Genomic DNA, 22,240 nt, shown 5'->3' with positions numbered 1-22,240 from the left:
TAATAATAAATATGAATGTAGTAAATGCAGCATAATGGAGAAAACGAAAAACATAACTAATGTCCATGAAACATCCTGCGTTCCTTAATTCTTATTGCGAGAATCTAATAAACTGCAAAATACAAGGTTACATTTCCTTAGATGAAGCCTTGTTATTATGGGGCCACTACGCAGGTTCACGGATAATGTCTATGATGCATCCAGTGCAATACTGGTAAATACTGTATTTATAAGGACTCTTCACCCCCTAATTTTCATTATTATCACAGGGTGTAATATAATGATTGAAAATTGATGCCCACAGAGTGACAATATATAAAGGCTGGAGACGCTGGACCTCTACAGTCCCAGCTCCAGACACAGAGAACACAACATGGCCAAGTGTCTCGCAATAGGACTCGCGGTGATAAGCAGTGAGTATTCCTAATAACCATTTTATTCACAGGATTCATTTTATGTTAGGTTTCATCATATGGGTGTTAAATTTGGATTTATGGAAACAAGAAAGTATTTTGTTCTTTATTTTAAACTAAAGTCTCAAGATTCTGGGATAAAGAGGTCTTAATATATTTGATCTGTAATGATACAGAGCTCCAAATCCTCTGCAAAAGTTGTACAAACTAGATTTGCTGCTGCCACCACTAGAGGGAGCTTAGGAGCTTGCTGCATACTGCTTACATTGAAATCAGTAATAAGATAGTATGCACTTAGCTTTCATGCATTGTCCAGTGGCAAATGCACTAACTACTAACGTGTTTTGCCCAAATATAAGCCCTAGCAGGATTTTTTAACCTTTTTGGAGTATGCTTAAAATATAAGCTCTACTCCAAAAATAAGCCCTAGTGGTGGATTATCATACTATTGATATCCTGAAATAGAGCCTGGGCAGGCCTTTCAGGATATGTAACTTTTATTGGTTTACGTTGAAGTAAACCCCGAAAGTTTAAAGTTACAGTCCGGCTAGTAAGTGGAATGAATATTCACCCCTATTACCACCCATAAACCTGCCCACCAATCTGCCGGAGTAAGCGATTGGAACTTGTGTTAATGAAATAATGACTATTCACCCCCTTCCCCGCCCACCTCTCTGTCGGCATCCGCAATTAGAACTTGTGATAATGAAATTATGAATATTCACCCCCTTTCCCGATAGCCCTCTGCTGGCATCAGGGATTGGAACTTGTGTCAATTAAATAATGAATATTCACCTCTCCCTTCCCCGCTCACCCCTCTGCAGGTATAAGGGATTGGAACTTGTGTTAATGAAATAATGAATATTCACCCCTTCCCCACCCAACCCTCTGCCGGCATCAGGGATTGGAGCTTGTGTTAATGAAATAATGAATATTCACCCCCTTACCTGCCCACCCCTATGCCGGCGTCAGTGATTGAAACCTGTGTTAATGCAATAATGAATATTCACCCCCCTTCCCCATCCACCCCTCTTCCAGCATCAAGGATTGGAACTTGTGTTAATGAAATAATGACTATTCACCCCCTTCCCCGCCCACCTCTCTGTCGGCATCCGCAATTAGAACTTGTGATAATGAAATTATGAATATTCACCCCCTTTCCCGATAGCCCTCTGCTGGCATCAGGGATTGGAACTTGTGTCAATTAAATAATGAATATTCACCTCTCCCTTCCCCGCTCACCCCTCTGCAGGTATAAGGGATTGGAACTTGTGTTAATGAAATAATGAATATTCACCCCTTCCCCACCCAACCCTCTGCCGGCATCAGGGATTGGAGCTTGTGTTAATGAAATAATGAATATTCACCCCCTTACCTGCCCACCCCTATGCCGGCGTCAGTGATTGAAACCTGTGTTAATGCAATAATGAATATTCACCCCCCTTCCCCATCCACCCCTCTGCCAGCATCAAGGATTGGAACTTGTGTTAATGAAATAATGAATATTCACCCCCTTACTTGCCCACCCCTCTGCTGGCATCAGGGATTGGAACTTGTGTTAATGAAAAAATGAATATTCTCCCCCCTTTCCTGCCAACCCCTCTGCCGGCATCAGCAATTGGAACTTGTGATAATGAAATTATGAATATTCCCCCCTTTCCCCTCACCCCCCTGCCGGCATCAGTGATTGGAACTTGTGTTAATGCAATAATGAATATTCACCCCCCTCCCCGCCCAGCAGCATACTGCAACATACACGTACATATTATGAGTGGGGGAAGAAGTATTTATTTTTTATTAAAGGACAACGCAATCACTGACCCCAATACAAAATATAAGACATCCCCCGAAAATAAGCCCTAGCGCATTTTTTGGAGCCAGAAATAATATAAGACCCTGTCTTATTTTCAGGGAAACGGTAGCTAGCATCTTATCTTATACATTGCATGCTGTCTTAATAAGAAATATGGAAATAGATTGATTAAGTATTCTCTAAATATTGGTCGCACAAGCAAATCTTGACACCTCTTTTGTTATTCCAGTCATTGCTCTGGTCACCAGCACCCCAGCTCAGTTTGATGAAATGATTAAAGTGACTACCATCATTTATGGTCTGGCCAACTTCTCGGACTATGGCTGCCATTGTGGGGAAAACATCCTAGGAAGGCCTGTGGATGCCATTGACTGGTAATAGAGCTCTGTATTTTAAGTGATGAATAACAGAGGAACATCATAGCTTTACGTCCTTGAGTTTTATTTTTTATTATGGTGTAGGTCAGTTTTGATGTCTTGACTTTTTGCTATTTCAGGTGCTGCCATGAAAAAGCTTGTTGCTACAATGAGGCTGAACTAAGTGGCTGTAATCCAATAACACAAAACTATCGATTCTATGTAGAAGAGGAGCAGAAAGTGAAATGTAGTAAGTATCATTGGATTTTTAAAAAATACTTAAAATTATCTATAGTTTGTATTTTATTCCGATTGCACATATGGGATATATGGTCCTAAAGGTCTCCAGATGTTTATGAATGGGAAAGACATAGATCGAAGAGGCTGAATTCCCACTTGTCCCATCTTGGTTTCCCTGAGATAAGCAGTATCACGGAAGTCTCAAAACCACTTTTCTCAATCCCTCCATAGAAAAATGGAGTTGGTGTTGCCTAAGATTGAAAAATATCTTGTACAATTTAAAGGTTATGTGCAAAAGTTTTAGGCAGGTGTGAAAAAATGCAGCAAACTAAGAATTTTTTAATAATAGATTTATTATTTTTATTAATATATAAAATGCAAATTAAATGAACAAAAGAGATATCAAAAAAACAAAATCAACATTTGTTGACCACCTTATGTCTGAAAGCAGCAATTCTTCTAGGTAACACTTAGTTTTTGAAGAAAATCAGCAGAGAGGTTCTTCCAAATATCTTGTAGAACTGACCACAGATATTCTGTGAATGTCACTTGTTTATTTCCTTCTGGTTTTTTTTATGTAATCAGAGACAGACTGGACGATGTGAGATCAGGGCTCTGTGTGGGGCCAGATCATCACTTACAGGGCTCTGTGGGGGACGGATCATCCCTTCTAGGGCCCTGTGGGGGCCGGATCATCACTCCCAGGGCTCTGTGGGGGCCGGATCATCACTCCCAAGGCTCTGTGGGGGTCGGATCATCACTCCCAGGGCTCTGTGGGGGCCGGTTCATCACTACCAGGGCTCTGTGGGGCCGGATCATCACTTTCAGGGCTTTGTGGGGGCCGGATTATCACTCCCAGAGCTCTCTGGGGGTCGGATCATCACTACCAGGGCTCTGTGGGGGCCGTATCATCACTACCAGGGCACTGTGGGGGCCGGATAATCACTACCAGGGCTCTGTGGGGGCCGGATAATCACTACCAGGGCTCTGTGGGGCTGGATCATCACTCCCAGGACTCTTTGTTCTTCTTTATGCTACAGACAGTTCTTAACGACATGGGTGTATGTGTGGGGCATATGTGTGGGGCGGTTGTCCTGCTGGAGAATAAATTTGGAGTCAATGGTACTGGGTACTGCATGATGGAGAAATATCTGCCATCGAGGACACCATTAATCCTGACCAAACCCCCACCTCCACCTCCATTTGCTGAAATGCAGCCACAAATTTGCAGGACCCTCTACCGAGCTTCACTGCCGCCTGCAGACACTCATTATTGTATCGCTCTCCAGCCCTTTACAAACAAGTTGCCTTCTGTTGTAGCCACATATTTCACATTTTGACTCCTCAGTACAGAGCGCATGCTGTCATTCATCTGCACCCCAATTTCTATGTTTTCCTGAAATGTTGAGTCACTTGGGCTTCTTTTCAAAAGGTATGGTTGTTGGTCATACCTCTTCTATAAAGACCACTTCTGGCCAGACCTCTCTGAACAGTAGATGGGAGTAGCTGGATCTTACTATTTGCTGCAAGTTCTGTATTGATGGAACTTCTGAATATCTTCCGATTTTGAAGGAAAATCGAAGTTTCCTTGACCACTGTGCCTATGGTTCTCAATGTTGCTAATTTCTTGATGTCCTCAATGTTGAGAAATATATCCATCATGCAATACCATCATGGGGGCGTCTGATTGTCTCTTATTCTACAGAAGGACAATGATCCCAAACATACAGTCAATGTCATTAAGAACTAACTTCAGAGTATATTCACATTATATGAGTATGACGCACGGGCAGACATATCATTGGTGCAACCTGTGCTGCCGCGCCAGGGCCCATTTCTACCTTTAAAACAGATGGAATTGTGCATTTTCCTGACCTATTTGGCTACAAAGGGCCCATATACTGTTCTTGCACAGGGGCCGTTTTCTGTCTCTGTCCGCCGATTGTATGACATATGTTAGTCAGTTCTTCTGCACCACTGAGAATAATGCATCACATAACTCTTACCAATTTTGTAAAATTATACAACAAGTAATACAAAATGTTTGTATCCCCAGTGAAAGCTCGTGATCGGTGTGAGAAAATGGTCTGCGAGTGCGATGAAAAGGCTGCAAACTGTTTCCGGAAGGAGCTGGAAAGTTACAACATGTTTTTCCGCAATTTCTCCTCATTTGGGGCCTGTAGGGGCCCCCGGCCTTTCTGTTAACAGAACAGTGATGTATGAAAGCCACATTTCTTAGTAGAGTTAGGGGTAGTAGTGATATACAGTGTGTAGAGGAAACATACAGGACAGGATATTTCTTTCAGGATATGCTAACATTACACCAAGCTTCTTTCTTCGGCTTATGACGTAAGATGGTAACCAAGTGACAGCCATATGTATTAGCCCGGTTTCACACATCCTTCTTTTTGCCGGTTTGGCGGATGCGGCAAACTCCCGTACAATGTATACAGTACAGTGGCAGCGCTGTAACTTCCGGGTCACATGACAGCATGTGACCGGCGCTTGTCGCACTGCCACTGAACTGTATACACTGTACTGGCGTGCGCCGCATCCACCATCCGGATGTGCGAAACCAGGTTTACACAGCTAATATGTTCACAAATGAGCCCTAGTCTGCGGAGACTAATGATAATCAAGGTCTAATTTATCAAAACATAGTGAAAATGGCCTTGTTTCCCATAGCAACCAATCAGCGATCAGCTTACATTTCATACACTGCTCTGTAAAAATGAAAGCTGCATCGTGATTGGTTGCTATTAACAACAGGCCCAGTTTTCCTCCTAGGCCCAATTTACCAATCTATCCCCCTTAGTTATTATTGTTCCTCTGTCTCCCATAGATTATTATAGACTAGAAAAAACTTCCTGCGACCAGTTTGTAGCACGTCACTAGATGTAATAAAATGGTAGTCACCCTTCCAGAATGGTTTCTAGGTAACCATAGCCTGCAAAATACATTGAAGGGAAGGCTATAGATTCTAAAGGCAAATACAGCCTAAAACTAAAAATATTGAGTTTCTGTAGGACCCAAGTTCTTATATAATTTTACATATGATTGTATAATACGGCTCATATCAGTATGTGGTTGTATTAGGAAGCAATAGCTGTTTTTGGATTATATGCTAAAATAAACTCGATTGTATGTCTACCTAGAATTCATCATCTTATTGGAACTCGCTGTATCCATTTTGTGCGTTTCATCCTCCGATCTCTTGGTGTCCGTATTTACTGTCCTATGCAATGATAGATGGATTACTGGGGTTTCGAAAGGAGGTTGTTGCTATGAGAATCGTCCATAGGTATCCATAGTCTCGGGTACTTCGTACTCCGGCCTTCACAAAACAGGAGTGCGAAGAAGGTGGTGGTGAGAAATTCCCTTAAAGGCTCTGCCATGCAGATAATTTACAATTTAATTGTTGTAAGGATGAAAGAAGACAGAAGTCCATCGAGTTCAACCCACAAACTAACAGACACCAAAGAAATGAGCCTGAGCATATGTTGGTATAAGTGTAATGTTTACGTGCACGTTCACACTGTGGCCATTCAACAGGCCCCTTTCATATTGCGTTCTTACTTTCATTCAGTGGTCCCGACGAAGCTTCCGTCCGAACCCCCCCCCTCCCCGCAAAATAGGGTTCAGACGAATTCACCGACAGGGCCATTGACTATAATGGTGCAGATGAAGTCACCTTTGCTCTGTCATGCACTATTTTCTGGAGTACACGCTTATACTAGAGGCAGACACCCAGACGCAATCTACTTCATCTGGGTGTCCACCTCTAGAAAATATATACTATATATACTCCTGAAAATGGTGAAAGACAGCAATATCATTGCCTGTAAAGCTCTTTTGATGCTAATTAATGATGACTTCATGTTATTCCTTGTAGATAAGCAAGGTTAACCGGAGAAGTCAATGATTTCAGGCACCAGCCTTCTTAAAAGGGAACCTGTCAGGTCCAATATGCACACAGAACCACAAGCAGTTCTGGGTGTATATCTCTAATCCCTGCCTAACGGTCCCTGTATATAGTAGCATAGATAGAGATTTTTAGAAGAAGTATTTCTAAAGATCCGTTATGATATGCTAATGAGCGCACGGATTAGTCGCAAGAGAGTTATTTCCCCTGACTAGTCTGCCCTCTTAGCATGTAAGCACACCCACAGTGGTGGGCTAAAATGCTATTCAGTGCTCATTGCCCAGCATCATCGGCGGTGACGCGTGTACCTGTGTCCGTTGTCACCGCTTCAGACACCTGGTTTAGGGTCAGTGCGCATGATCAGAAGCCCTAACACTTCCGGTCATGCGTACACCCGGCTTCATAGTGCGTATGACCGGAAGTGCTGAGACTTCTAATCACGCGCGACGAGCCTAAACCCAACGTCTGAGGCGGTGACAAAAGACACAGGTACAAGCGTCACCGCTGATGATGATGCTGGGCAATGGGCATTGAATAGCATGTTAGTACACCCCTGTGGGTATGCTAATATGTTAAAAGGGTGGACTAGTCGGGAAAATAAGGCCCTTGCAACTAGGCCTCATTAGCATATCATAAAGGATCTTTAGAAATACTTTTTCTAAAGATCTCTTTATCTATGCTAGTGTATACAGGGACAGTTAGGCAGGGATTAGCAATATGTACCCAGAACTGCTCGTGGTCCGAGGTGCATATTGCACCTGACAGGTTCCCTTTAAATCAACCAGTGTGCTGTTATAATTCAATCAGCATGACAAAGTGACATCGGGGAATGAAGTTAATTTTCCTGGCAAGGAATGGCTGCAATTTTGGTAGCAGAACTAGAAAGAAATTGAGGCATTTAGCAAAAAGCATATTCCGTTCAGATATATACAGTTTCACAAATAAGGGCACTTCACTTCTGCTGTTTTTCTAGGAAACAGAGCCATATGAGTCTAATCTGGTATTGCAATTCATCCTCATTTAAAGGGGAATTCCCATTTCCAAAATCCTATCCCAATATGCAGTTTGTGTAATACAAATATTAGCAAAATCCTCATATATCAAAATGGAACAAGCTGAACCTTTCCTGGTTTGGCAGGATCAATGCAGTCAAGATGGACCTTTCGCCCCGTCTTTTATACTTTTTTTTCAGGCTCTTCCCATTTGACTTCCGTCCTCCTTCTTTTCCAGACTCAAGACTGATAAATAAATTTGTCTGGGCCAACAAAAGATCCCGCACCTCCTATCAGATTTTGCGCAGAACTAGACTAAATTGAGGGGTAGGTTTACCTGACTTCCGGCTCTACAGTTTTGCGGCCTTGGGAACCTGTATTTTGGATCTCTTCCATAACAGAGGAGATAAGTGTTGGGTGACTATCGCGTATAACAAGACAGACAATGGCCCATTGGCTGACATTTGGTTGCCAGAAAGCATTCCTAATTCCGTGCGAGAGACATCGTTTCTGGTACAGAATTTGTCTAGGTGGGTCAGGAGAAATTTGCAGGCGATTAAGCCAAGCACTATCCCTGGTCTGCTCACTCCACTTTGCGGAAACCCGGGGTTTCCAGATGGTGCACCTGGCCAATCCATATTGCACAAGAAGAAACAAGATCATCCCATGGTAAAAGACTACATAGACAACTCAGAGGTTAGATCTCTCTCATCTCTTTTCCCAGAAGCACTGGTTCCTCCGGCGGCTTAGTTTTTATATGAGCACGTGAAAAGCTATATTAGGTCTTTAACCCCAAGCGACAATATTTTTAGACCTCCTACTGCTTTTGAACAGCTTTGCTTGGATAGGTACCCTCCTGCCCATCCGGTCTCATTGCTGTACAACCTGTTTCTGGACACGGTGACTACTAGAGGTTCACAGCTTCTTTGCTTCACCAAAAAGGGAGGAGGATCTGGGGAAGACGCCTTTCTGAGGGTGACCGTGCTACGGTTCTACTGTTCACTAAGCGCTCTTCTATGTGTGCTCTGACGCAGGAGAGAAGCTACAAGATCTTTATACGGTGGTATAGATGCCCGACGACAATTAAAGTTATGTTCCCTGGTTCATTGGACACCTGTTGGAGACGTCTGAAAGAACGAGGCTCGTAATACATATCTGGTGGCAATGCCCCTCTATTAGGGCATTCTGGAGAGACTTATTCGTTCTATTTAACAAAGTTTCTGGAATGGTGATTCGGCCTACCCCTGAGCTTGCCCTTTTGTCTCTAAGTGAGCTCTCCATTGCTAAATAAGAGAAGAGCATCCTTAGGGTATGTGCGCACGTTGCGTAAATACATGCAGTTACGCTGCGCTTTGTAGCGCAGCGTAACTGCATGCGTCCTGCGTCCCCTGCACAGTCTATGGAGATTGTGCAGGGGCCGTGCGCACGTGGCGTTTAAGAGCGCAGCACTTCGGCTACTGCCGAAGCGCTGCGTAAAAAGAAGTGACATGTCACTTCTTTCCTGCGCTTTGCCGGCAGCTCCTGCTCTGTCTATGGCAGGAGCTGCAGGCAGAGCGCATGGAATCGGCGCTCACTACGGACATTTCTGCAGCGATTTAAAGCGCACATGTGCTCTTCAGATCGCTGCAGAAATTTCTGCAGTGACTGTACGCAACGTGCGCACATAGCCTTAGGCTACATGCGCACGCTGCTTTTTTTCCTGCTTTTTTGCTGCTTTTTTGGCTGCAGTTTTGTCAGCTGAACTTTCTGACATCTGACTTCCCAGCAAAGTCTATGAGAAGTCAGATTTGTCATGCGCACACTGCAGTTTATTTGTCAGCGTTTTTTTTGTCAAAAGTTTGTGACAAAAAAAATGCAGCATGTTCATTCTTCCTGCGTTTTTGTCAACATTTGTCACCCATTGAAATCAATGAGGGCATCAAAAACGCAGGAAAAATGCATGCTAATCACAAGTGGTGCATTTTACCTGCCTTTTACCTGCGTTTTTGCTAGCAAAAACGCAGGTGATTTGTCAGGAAGTGAGGTCAGGCAAGTGGTCCCGTCCCGTCCTCCATGTGTTCCCCGAAGTACCGCTGTCCCCAGGGGAGATGATGTGGAGGACGGGACTATCAGCAGCGGCAGCGAGAGGGGGATGGACATTGGCAGCTGAAAACATTGATTTTTCCCTCTCGCTGCTGCCGCCGCTGATAGTCCCGTCCTCCACATGTTCCCCGAAGTACCACTGTCCCCAGCGTGCATGCACAGGGGAGATGATGTGGAGGACGGGACTATCAGCAGCGGCGGCAGCGAGAGGGAAAAATCAATGTTTTCAGCTGCCAACGTCCATCCCCCTCTCGCTGCCGCCGCCGCTGATAGTCCCGTCCTCCACGTGTTCCCTGAAGTACCGCTGTCCCCAGCAAACACGCACAGGGGAGATGATGGACCCCTCTCACTGCCACCGCCGCTGAAAGTCCCGTCCTCCACGCTCCTGCCGGCTCTATGCAGTAGCGCGATCAGCTGAGCTGTCACTGAGGTTACTCGCGGCCACCACTGGATTCAGCGGTGGCCGCGGGTAACCTCGGTGACAGCTCAGCTGATCGCGCGGCTGTCTTCATTAGCTGCATGGAGGTGACCGGAGCGGCGGTGTCTGCTGCTTCTCCGGTCACCTGCATGCAGCAGAGCTGGATGCGACGCTGGAGCATGCTGGATTACGCCGGACATGGAGGGCTTTGTCAGGGTTAATAAATTGGTAATGAGGGAATGTGTTTGTGTTTTTTATTTCTAATAAAGGATTTTTCGGGTGTGTGTGTTTATTTACTGTAATTTACAGATTAATCATGGAGGGTGTCTCATAGACGCCTGACATGATTAATCTAGGACTTATTGGCAGCTATGGACTGCCAATAACTCCTTATTACCCCGATTTGCCAACGCACCAGGGCAAATCGGGAAGAGCCGGGTACAGTCCCAGAACTGTCGCATATAATGTATGCGGCAATTCTGGGCGGCTGCTGACTGATATTGTTAGGGTGGGGGGCTCCCCATAACGTGGAGCTCCCCATCCTGAGAATACCAGCCTTCAGCCGTATGGCTTTATCTGGCTGGCATTAAAATTGGGGGGGGCCGCACACCAGTTTTTTTTAATTATTAATTTATTTCTAATTTTTTTTTTTCAATTCAACAAGCTTTATGGGCTTGTTTGAACTGAAAAATACATGAAACAATTGTTGACAAAACTGCAGCCAAAAACGCACCAAAAAAGCACCAAAAAAGCACCTACATTTTTTGTGACATTTCCAGGCTCTCTCTGACAAGGTGCAGTTTTGGCTGCAGTTTGTGAACACGAAAAAGAAGCAGCGTGCGCATGTAGCCTTAATCTGATCTGGTTTCAGAACTTAATGAGATTTTTAGGATGGAGGAACTTATAGGACAGGCAACAGACACTTCAGAAAGGGTGCTGAAGGTGTGGACCCCCTGGATATGTGCAGAGAATCTGTGGAATTTGGACTGTGGATTGCAAGTTAGTGAACCATGTCTAGTATAGGGTGACAGAGAGAAGTGAGGCTTGAACCTCTAATGCAGGGCTCTGTTTTCTTTTTCTTCTTACTTAAGGTTTCTATTCTATTCTATTCTTTTTCTTTTTTTCGCTATTCCTACTAGCTCTTCGATAATGCTTTACTTTGAAAATAGATCAATATCACTATTTTTACTCATATATTGCGATCCCTGTATGGTTTTACCTACTAGATATGTCATTCTCGGTTTCCTTTTTCTTGGATCTCTTTAATAGTCTTATGTAATCACTTAAAAAATGTCTCTGAATGTTTTGTATTCACTACATTTTCTTCAATAAACCTTGATTTGAACAAAAATCCTCCAGTTAGAAATCTAGTATAGTTCTCCTATGATATAGCCATGTCTTTTACCTCATGTGCAGGGCATTGCAGCATAGGTATCAATAGTTATGACCACACATAGTGACAGAAAGTTGCTCGTGGTCATAACCATGGACACATAAGTTACTGCAATGCCCTGCATATGAGGTAAGTGACATAGCTAATCAGGAGAACTATTCTATATTTCTAATTGGAGGTATTTGCTAATTTTATTATTATTACACCTACTACATATTGGAATAAACCAAATGTAGCAATATAAATACCTTAAATAAAAAAAAAAATAGAGTCCAGTCTTTTTAGGTCACTTGACTGCAGCTTTATTAAATAATACATATTTTGCTATAAGATATATTAATTGACATTGAAACTGTTTCTGTACATGATATCCTTCAATAGTAATAAAAAAGTGTATAAATCTCAAGGAGTATACCAGTATACCCTTGTAATACATTGCTTCCAGACTAAACACAATATAAAGCATGTGTATTATACAAGACAAGCCATGCGGTACATAGAATGCATATAATGGTGGGATTGAGGAAGGAAAGAGGTAGAGCGTCTACGAAGTGAATGTCACCTATGTGCAAAAGCAGCCATTAAAATGCATTAACATTTATACCCATGTCCTAGACACATGATGAGATCATAAGACGAATAACGGGTGCAATTTCACAGGCAAAATGGCCTCCCTTGTTTGAGCATGACAGAGTCAACTGAGCTCAAAATGGGGAGATGTCAATTATTTGGACCTAGTATAAATAGTTATTGTAGTGTACAATCACTCTGCCTTTGCTTGATTGAAAATAGATGAGGAAGGTAGGATGAGGTTCCTAGATCTCTGGTGTGGACGTGGCCGCTGGTCTGGGGCCCTGCAACTCGATTCACTCATCTCTATTATATCTAAACAGACATTGGAAAACAAGGGGGAGAGACAAACCAACAACCTCTCACGTGACAAGAGATAATTGAAGGGTTCTTTACATTTAGAGCCTTTTTTTTTCTACTTAAATTCATGAATTTTGGGCTAAAAATTATTTTTCCAATTTGCCTCGTTTGGATCTAACAGGCTTTTCACAGGCACACATTCAACTTTGGTCATAAAAATGCTGAAAAAACCCCCACAAAAAAAATAGAATTTCCAAACTGTCAGAACAAGCTCACTAGAGGATTCTCAGTTAACTCATTCTACAGCCAGCGCAACTCACAAGCTATAGAAGGAGAACGGTGCATAATTTTTTAATGAAACCCAATTCCCAAACTGTTTTTTCTTTTAGAATAAAATACATGCATTTAAGTACAAAAAAATCTAAAAAAAAATAAATGGCCAAATAGGTAGACAATCAATGTAAGGGTGCACTCAGATGTCTGTGCAAACTGGTTTGAGAAAGGACCACAATGCATGGACTTAAGGCTGCTTTACACACAACAATATCGCTAGCGATCTCGTTAGCGATGTGACACGCCAGATCGTAGATACTATTTGCCGAGATCGCAAATAGGTCGTTTTGTGGCCGGTGCTACAAAAACGACCTATGTGCGATCTCAGCAAATCGTATCTACGATTTGGCGTGTCACATCGCTAACGAGATCGCTAGTGATATTGTTGTGTGTAAAGCACCCTTTAGCGCGGGTCTCCTGACCAGAGCTTGACTGATTCATATACATACAGTATATGATGCTCTTTTTGGGATACCCGCGGCCAGTCCGATCTTGGACCGATTTACACGGATGTCTAAATGCGCCCAGGTATGTGACAATCACTCACATAAGGGATCAGGGAGGACACTTTCTTCAACCAAGTGGTTCTCGTATCTATGGGTGGCAACCCCAGACAGCCACAAGAATATAGGATCAGAACTCAAATTTCTTGTATTTTATAAAATTTGTTTACAATTTATTTTGTTCAATTTCTTAGCAGTCACAAATGATGCATTTTGGCATACAACCTCAAGCCAATTTCAAATCTATTATATAAAGCTGACTGTATGTATGTATTTATGTGTATGTCTGCTAAAGGAATCCGCACCGTCGCATTTACAATCATGAAATTTTGCAAAGCCACGTCATCTGACTCAGGGAACATCATAGACTATGTTTAAAAGTTAAATTAAAGTCAATGGAGCTGTGAGCTACAGGTCATTAACAGGAGCTGTGATTGGTTGCTATAGACAACGAAGGACATTATTAGTATAAGAAGCTTATGTGTGAGGTAATATGTCGGTGGAGAGACGGATAGAGAGACAGACACACAGAGATAGACAGAGATAGAGAGACAGAGAGGGAAAGAGACAGGAAAAGAGAGACAGACAGGGAAAAAGACAGACAGAGGCAGACTGGGAAAGAGAGAGAGACAGAGAGAGTCAGAGAGAGACGGACAGACAGACACTGACAGTGAAAGACAGGCAAAAATAGAGACACAGACAAGGAAAGGGTCAGAGACAGACAGGGAAAGAGAGAGAGAGACTGACAGTGAAAGAGACAGACAGAGATAGAGATACAGACAGAGAGAGATACAGACAGGGAAAGTTACAGACAGACAAAGACATACAGACTGACAGTGAAAGAGACAAAGAGAGACAGAGATTGACAGACAGACAGACACGGAGAGAGCGAAAGACAGACTGGGAGAGAGGGAGAGAGACAGTTGCTATTTTGGGCAACACCGGGTACTACAGCTAGTAGTTAATGTTTGACAAAGGCTTGAGGTTGTAAGCTGAAACCCATCATCTTTGACTGCTAAGAAATTGAACAAATGAATTGGAAAGAAACTTTAGAAAATACAAGAAATTTGAGTGCCGATGCTATATTCTTGATATTATAATATAATGATATAAGAATCTACTTTGTGCCACAAAATGTCTATTTCACTTTATTTCCAGTAAACCAAAGTCTATAGTAAACCTCCTGTGTCTGCGGGATGTTTCTTATTGTACTTCCCTTTCTGGACCAGCCAGCCAATCAATAACTTCATAGACTAATATAAAACTACACAACATTTTTCAGTCCTGGATATACAGTATATACAAGTATCTTCCAAGACGTCATACATTGAGAATGCAAGGTCTAAAGTGGTGGCCTCCAGGGTCTTGGACAGTCTGAAATCTCCTACTGATTGTTTACAGCAGCGTTGTGTGCAGTCCAAAAGAGTGATGAAAGTGCTGTAACCCATAAGGAAATCTTCACATCCCCTTTATGGCTTTAATTTCATAAAAAAAGAAGAGGTCTGAACGTGTAATTTTGTAGGAGTGTTCTCATAACGAAGTGGTTGTAAATTCAGCCATAGTATGTCCATGTATTTGTTTTGTTACTATTGGCCAAAGATTTTTGACATTTCACGAAAGTACCACCAAAAGATAGTGGGACGTCATTCTCATGGAGAAGAACCACAGTTTAGGAGACAATAACACAAGGAATCTTAGATGTTCGTGATAGTCATCAAGGTCTAATATTTGGCCATGGACTGGAGTGGTTTTTCGGTTCATCCTCCAAAACTTTCACTCGTTTGCCCCCAGCATTTTTTATATAATCTCTTTGGATATCCAAGAAATTGTTTCTTCTAATGTGTGAAGACGGAATCCATTATCGGCAGGACTGACTGAAGTAAACACTTCGTCGGCTCAGCTTTTCTGGGTTGTTGGATGCCATGTGAGAGAATTCACGGAAAATATCCAAATAAGTGGTATCACCTGCAATGCAATGGAGTGGATATAAACAAAAATGCCCAACTTAATGTAGGAAACATCTGCACCCTCCAATTAACTTTGGGTTTCAACTCTGAAAATATGAAAAAAAAATAAAATAAAAGATATTCTTCTATTTGGAGTATTAGTCAGGTTATACCTCTACACCGTGTTGGGCTTAGTGAAGGACCAGAGTGTGCGGCGCTTGAAAGTAAATTGATGAGTGTCCATCCAGTATTTATTTTTTCCCCAGTGCATAAGTGGTGCTTAAAATCAAGCCCCTTGCCACCTTTTTTCAGCCTCTCTCTGGTTCCGTTGGGACATCTGGTCAGAAATTATGCCACAAACACTCAATACAAGTCTATGAGAGCCAGAACTAGGCCCTCAGACTTATATTGAAAAGTGACCTCTGGCTCCATGAAACTCTGGAACAGCTGGCAGGTCAAAAATCACTGGAGACCGACCACAGTGGCGGCGATAACAGAAGAATACACTGGAGGGTTAGTAAAAGACAAGGGGAACATGTAGTTACCAGTAGAGATGAGCGAGCACTACCATGCTCAGTAGTCATTAAGAGTAGTAGGATGCTCGGGTGGGAGCGACTCGAACACCCATGTATAATGGAAGTCAATGAGAGACTCAAGCATTTTCCTGGAAAATATTTTGGAAAAATGCTTGAGTCCCTCATTGCCTTCCATTATATGCGGGTACTTGAGTTGTGCAGATCTAAGTATTATCCTCTTGTTATGTGTACCGAGCACCTGAGTATGACAGTGCCCGCTCATCACTAGTTGCAAGTACTGAGCACCTGAGCATGGTAGTGCCCGCTCATCACTAGTTGCAAGTACTGAGCACCTGAGCATGGTAGTGCCCGCTCATCACTAGTTGCAAGTACTGAGCACCTGAGCATGGTAGTGCTCGCTCATCACTAGTTACGAGTACAGAGCACCCGAGCATGGTAGTGCCCGTTCATCACTAGTTACGAGTACAGAGCACCTGAGCATGGTAGTGCCCCTCATCACTAGTTACAAGTACTGAGCATCCAAGCATGGTAGTGCTCGCTCATCACTAGTTACGAGTACTGAGCACCTGAGCATGGTAGTGCTCCCTCATCACTAGTTACGAGTACTGAGCACCTGAGCATGGTAGTGCTCCCTCATCACTAGTTACGAATACTGAGCACCCGAGCATGGTAGTGCCCGCTCATCACCAGTTACAAGTACTGAGCATGGAAGTGATCGCTCCTCACTAGTTGCAAGTTCCGAGCACTTGAGCATGGTAGTGCTCCCTCATCACTAGTTACGAGTACTGAGCACCCGAGCATGGTAGTGCCCACTCATCACTAGTTACGAGTACTGAGCACCCGAGCGTGGTAGTGCCCACTCATCACTAGTTACCAGTACGGAGCACCTGAGCATGGTAGTGCCCGCTCATCACTAGTTACCAGTACTGAGCCCCCGAGCATGGTAGTGCCCGCTCATCACTAGTTACGAGTACTGAGCACCTGAGCATGGTAGTGCTAGCTCATCACTAGTTACGAGTACTGAGCACCCGAGTATGGTAGTGCTCGCTCATCACTAGTTACCAGTACTGAGCACCCGAGCATGGTAGAGCTCGCTCATCACTAGGTATGAGTACCAAGTACCCGAGCATGGTAGTGCCCGCTCATCACTAGTTACGAGTACTGAGCACCCGAGCATGGTAGTGCACCAGTGATATGTCATCAATATCATAGGAGTGGACAACTTTAACTGTATAGAAAAGTTTAGCTTAGTATCTATTAGCAATGTCCTTCCAACTTTTCCATGAGTGATGGTTCTGCTAGTTCTTGAATATGTTCTTGTGGAGATCTGCATGTGGCACCCATATTAGCTGCAAGTGCCGGGACCATATAATGCCACCAACTCGTGACCCAGCTCCCAAGCAAGTTGGCCAATTCCTAACTAACTAGAGTGTACGATAGGCTGCATCTGCCATTTTTCTTTTCCCTAATTTCCATATATGATCCCAGATCTACAGGCAGCACTACAAAGCAGAAGGAGAAGCAGTGTAGAGATGTCTGGAGGTGTTAATGATCAGCCAAGACAGCAATAAAGAGCCAAGCAGAACAGAAGAAGAGTTGGAGTATGACTTTTATTAACAGTGCTTATAAAGACAGGTTGAGGAAAGAATAAAAACATTGGGGTTGGGTAGGGGGGTCCGTGTATGTGCATGTTCTATAGTCTCTATATAAAAAACACATCAAACACTTTTGCATTAGGTCTAAACTCTTTGTTGCCGAGGGTTCAAGTGTCACGAGAAGCCTCATCTGAGAACATAAGGTGGGAATAGTACAGAGGAAATGACATACAATATTCAGAAAACATCAAAAAAGTTGACCAGGCAAAAAGAAAAATCGCACCGAGGAGGTGCAAGCAAGACACAGAAGGTAAAGTATGCATCAGCCTATATACAGCAAGAGGGGTCCTCATTGTGCGGTTGGTTGTAAAGTCCTCATGCGCTCCCTGGCATTTTTTTATTTTTGGGGGAAGGGAAGGTCCGTGATAGGAGGGGGTACAACTGACTACCTGGCCATTTTCGCTGGCAATGTGTACTATCCAACGACCTTTGCTTTACACTTGTCATATATACACTTTGCAGGTCTCTGAGTCAAAACTAGTGACATAGATGCTCCAAAACTTACAGATCACAATGCACGTGACCTACTTGGCTTGTCCGTAAATGAAGAAACCAATCTCTTTTTGTGTTCATGTACCCTAGGCAGCACTAACACATTTTGCTAAATACACAAGTCCAGAGGGGAGGGGTTCAGAAAGTCACATTTTGTAAATTAAATTTTTCCAAAAACAAAAAAAATTAAATACCAAAACACAATGCACCAAAATAGTCAAAATATACATAAATTACTATAGAAAATAATGCAGTTTTGTTGTGATTCTACAATAAAAAAATAACGTAGAGATAGTCAGAACAAGCAGACACAACTGCACTGATTTCTGGAATTCCCGTGCAGCAACCCAGCCCTTGTGCCCTCCCGTGCAGCAACCCAGCCCGAGTGCCCTAATAATGCTTTCTATTCAGTGCTCCTTACTACTGATATATGCACAATTTTGGATGGGAATATTGATACTGATTGTGATCCCATCTTCTATCTTGAATTGTAATAATAAAGGAGGGAAGATTATAAATGGAATCTGCCACCTGGTTTACATCCCTTAAACTAACTTTTGGTGCTATTTAAGAGCCTTCGCTCCAAGCCTTTACCCTAAAATGTATGATATTTCATTGTGTATAAAAAAGAAGGTATAATAATTTGTTCTGTATTCAAATGATCAGCTACTAATCACATAAGGGGTGGTATTTTAGGAACATTCCTATCTATTGTATTAAACTGTAAATAGGCAGAACAGGAAGAGGCGGCGCGTCTGTGTCTCTCTGCTCTTGCTCTCCTGTCAACTGTATTAAAAAGTATATAGAACAAACAGGAAGAAGTGGTGGGTCTGTGTCTCTCTGCTACTGCTCTCCTGTCTACTGTATTAAAAAGTAAATAGACCAAACAGGAAGAAGTGGTGGGTTTGTGTCTATCTGCTCCTGCTCTCCTGTCTACCCTATTAAGAACAGCAAGTGGTGGTGGGTCTGTGTATCTCTGCTCTTGATCTCCTGTCTACCCTATAAAGAACAGGAAGTGGTTGCGGGTCTGTTTCTCTCTGCTCCTGATCTCCTGTCTACCCTATTAAGAATAGGAAGTGGTGGCGGGTCTGTGTCTCTCTGTTTCTGTGTAGCGTATTAAACTGTAAATAGAACAGGAAGAGGCGGCGGGTCTGTGCTTCTCTGCTCCTGCTCTCCTGTCTACCGTATTAAACTCTAAACAGACAGAACAGGATGAGGCAGCGGGTCTGTCTCTCTGCTCCTGCTGTCCGGTCTACTGTATTAAAAAGTATATAGAACAAACAGGAAGAAGTGGTGGGTCTGTGTCTCTCTGCTCCTGCTCTCCTGTCTACCCTATTAAGAACAGGAAGTGGTGGCGGGTCTGTGTCTCTCTGCTTCTGAGAAGCATATTAAACTGTAAATTGAACAGGAAGAGGCGGCGGGTCTGTGTCTCTCTGCTCCTGCTCTCCTTTCTACCCTATTAAAAAGAGGAAGTGGTAGAGGGTCTGTGTTTCTCTGCTCCTGATTAATGTATTAAACAGTAAATAGAACAGGAAGAGGCGGCGGGTCTGTCTCGCTGCTCCTGCTCTCCTGTCTACCATATTAAACAGTAAATAGACCAAAACAGGATGAGGCGACTGGTCTGTGTTGCTCTGCTCCTGGTCTTCTGTCCGCCCTATTAAGAACAGGAAGTGGTGATAGGTTTGTGTCTCTCTACTCCTGCTCTCCTGTCTACTGTATTACATTTCAAATAGACAGAACAGAACGTGGTGGCTGGTCCTGCTCTCCTGTCTACTGTATTAAATTTCAAAATAGAACAGAAAGTGGCGGCTCGTCTGTATCTCTCTGCTATTGCTTTCCTGTCTACTGTATTAAATTGTGAATAGAGAGAACAGGAAGTGGCAGCGGGTCTGTGTCCCTCTGCTCCTGCTCTCCTGTCTACTGTATTATACTGTAAAGAGACAGAACAAAGAAGTGAGCTTCCTCTTCAATTCAGGACAGGCAATGATGAGTACAATAGAACAGAATGGAGTTCCAGAACCTAGGGTGCTGCCAGAATGATGACGAAGCAGAACCACCAACTTAAAAAGAACGGAAAGCAAGTTACAGAGATAATAAACATGTATTTGCAACAAAAGCAGTTTTAATTTGTGGATGAGGAGGACAGCAAAAGGGTGAAATGACAGGTACATTTTAAAGTGCAAAATAAGACAATGGTGGTAGTGTAGAAGGTGTAAACAAAGTGGACAGGTTCACTTTAAAATGTACTGTAAAGGAGTCTTCATACATTTACTAGATTCCCTTTTACTATGAAAGTCTAGGGTTACACATTTACTCCATGTCACATTTGTATGGAATGTGGATTTCCAATGTTGGGCTTAAAATATACCTGTACCTGAGATCCACCTAAATATTTGCACTCCTTTTTAGGTGAATTATCATATTTTACAAATAAATATACTCAGTGTTCTGTGCTGGTTAATTTTCTATTACATCTTTATAAACTATTGACCATTATTTTTTTTTCTAACACTGACCTCCATATTCTCTAGAATTGGAATTGGAAACTAATCTTCTAAACTGTATGCAGAGTGCTCTTTAGCTCCCTCTAGTGGTGGCACCAGTCATGATCTCTGGATATCAGTCTCTGATCCTAGGTGCATATGGGAATAGTGACAGAAAAGGAGCAAAAATGAGCTTGTATTGTGGGCTTTGTGAATTAAAGGACCAGCCATTAAAAATAAATAAATATCCATTAGTGACAGCAGCCACATTACACTCCATTTTTCCCTATTATGTTCTGAGCCTATAACTTGGCTGAGCGTGTGGAGCAGAAGTCCGGACTATTGATGCACACAACGTTCCATGAAGGCGCTTTATCTCTTGTGGGCTATTATCACAGGTCTTTACATTATGGAGCGCTCTTGTTTTAGGTCTTATCCTAAAAAACAGGACATCATTACTTTAATCCCAGAAAACCCCTTTAAGGCCCGTTTCACACATCCGTCATTTCGCCGGATCCGGCACGCATGCAGTGCACTACATTCATTTACAGTGGAAGCGTGACACCATGCGGACAAATGCGGTTGTGCATGAAGCACACAACCGCATGGTGTCGCGCTTCCAATGTAAATGAATGTATTGTACTGCATGCGTGCCGGATCCGGCAAAATGACGGATGTGTGAAACGGGCCTAAACTAAATCTAGGCTCAAGCTCAAAATTCAGGTTGATATCTTCCATCATAGTCATAGGGCGATGTGAAGGTGATATGTGAAGGCGGGGGAGGATTTTTTTTTTTCATTCTGGTTTTTCCTGTGCCTACTGGTGACGTTGAGTGGAGTTTGCCTTCAAAAGGGTATCCTCATTTCACCCATCCCTGGCAGTATATGTAGCTGCAACAGGTGGCCTTTATTATGGAACCTACAGAACAGACTGTTCCCATTACTGCCATTCACTTCTATGGGAGTCATGGAAATATCGTCACAGCTATTTCCTTAGTTCCGTACGCCTCTTGCCATCTCATAAACACAGATATTCCGATGACCAGCCTTTGCATCAAAATCTTTTATTATCAGGCAGGATCTATTAGCACAGACGTTGGATTGCAGCTAGTGTAGAGCAAGTAGTTGACTATTCGTACTCGCTATGCTGTTAGCGAGTACTGTCCGCTACTTGCATATTCGTTCCAAGTAGCGGGTACAATGTAAGTCAATGGGAAATACTCGCTAAGTAGCGAGTAACCCGAAAGACGTACTTTTCATGCAAGTAGCGAATAGTACGGCTTTTGGGTTACTCGAAACGTAGCGAGTATTTCCCATTGACTTACAATGTACCAGCTACTACCGTAGTAACGAATATGCCAGTAGCGGACAGTACTCACTAAAAGCACAGCGAGTACGAATAGCTAACAACTTGCTCAACACTAATTGCGGCTTTCCACTTGGCTGTTGTCCTGAACCCAAAAATGTTCCTCTCCAAATAAAAGGAGTCATTTTTTTAAAAAAAATTAAAGAGTAGTCAAAACATTCTAAAAAAAAAAATTTGCGTACTCCCAAAAAAGCACTGGACAGTCAACACATCAGTATCACCAAAATAGGCAACATTTTCCAAAATTGGAAAATTGATACGAAAGCCGTGAGCTTTTTTATGACACCATTTGTGATGAGAGGTACCAATTTCTGAGTTATTGTGGACTTTCTGCTCCAAAATTGGAGACACTCCACTTGAGAATTGGTAGAGACTTTGTGGCCCTGATTATTGTAATTGTGCCCTCTTTTTATGGACTTTAGCTTATT

General features: G+C 42.9%; 1 protein-coding gene across 1 annotated transcript; it reads left to right on the top strand.

The window, feature by feature from the left end:
* The first annotated feature begins 332 nt into the window (after positions 1-332).
* Positions 333-5,979, top strand: LOC142256281 (phospholipase A2 homolog otoconin-22-like). The gene is made up of 4 exons (XM_075327889.1): positions 333-413; positions 2,456-2,600; positions 2,723-2,832; positions 4,879-5,979. The coding sequence occupies exons 1-4, from the start codon at positions 374-376 to the stop codon at positions 5,025-5,027; spliced, it is 444 nt and encodes a 147-aa protein (XP_075184004.1). The 5' UTR covers positions 333-373; the 3' UTR covers positions 5,028-5,979.
* The last annotated feature ends 16,261 nt before the right edge of the window (positions 5,980-22,240 follow it).

This window comes from Anomaloglossus baeobatrachus, chromosome 11, assembly GCF_048569485.1.
Source record: "Anomaloglossus baeobatrachus isolate aAnoBae1 chromosome 11, aAnoBae1.hap1, whole genome shotgun sequence".
Taxonomy (NCBI): domain Eukaryota; kingdom Metazoa; phylum Chordata; class Amphibia; order Anura; family Aromobatidae; genus Anomaloglossus; species Anomaloglossus baeobatrachus.
The sequence above is the reverse complement of the archived record's forward strand: the minus strand, read 5'-3'. Positions and strand labels throughout refer to the sequence as shown.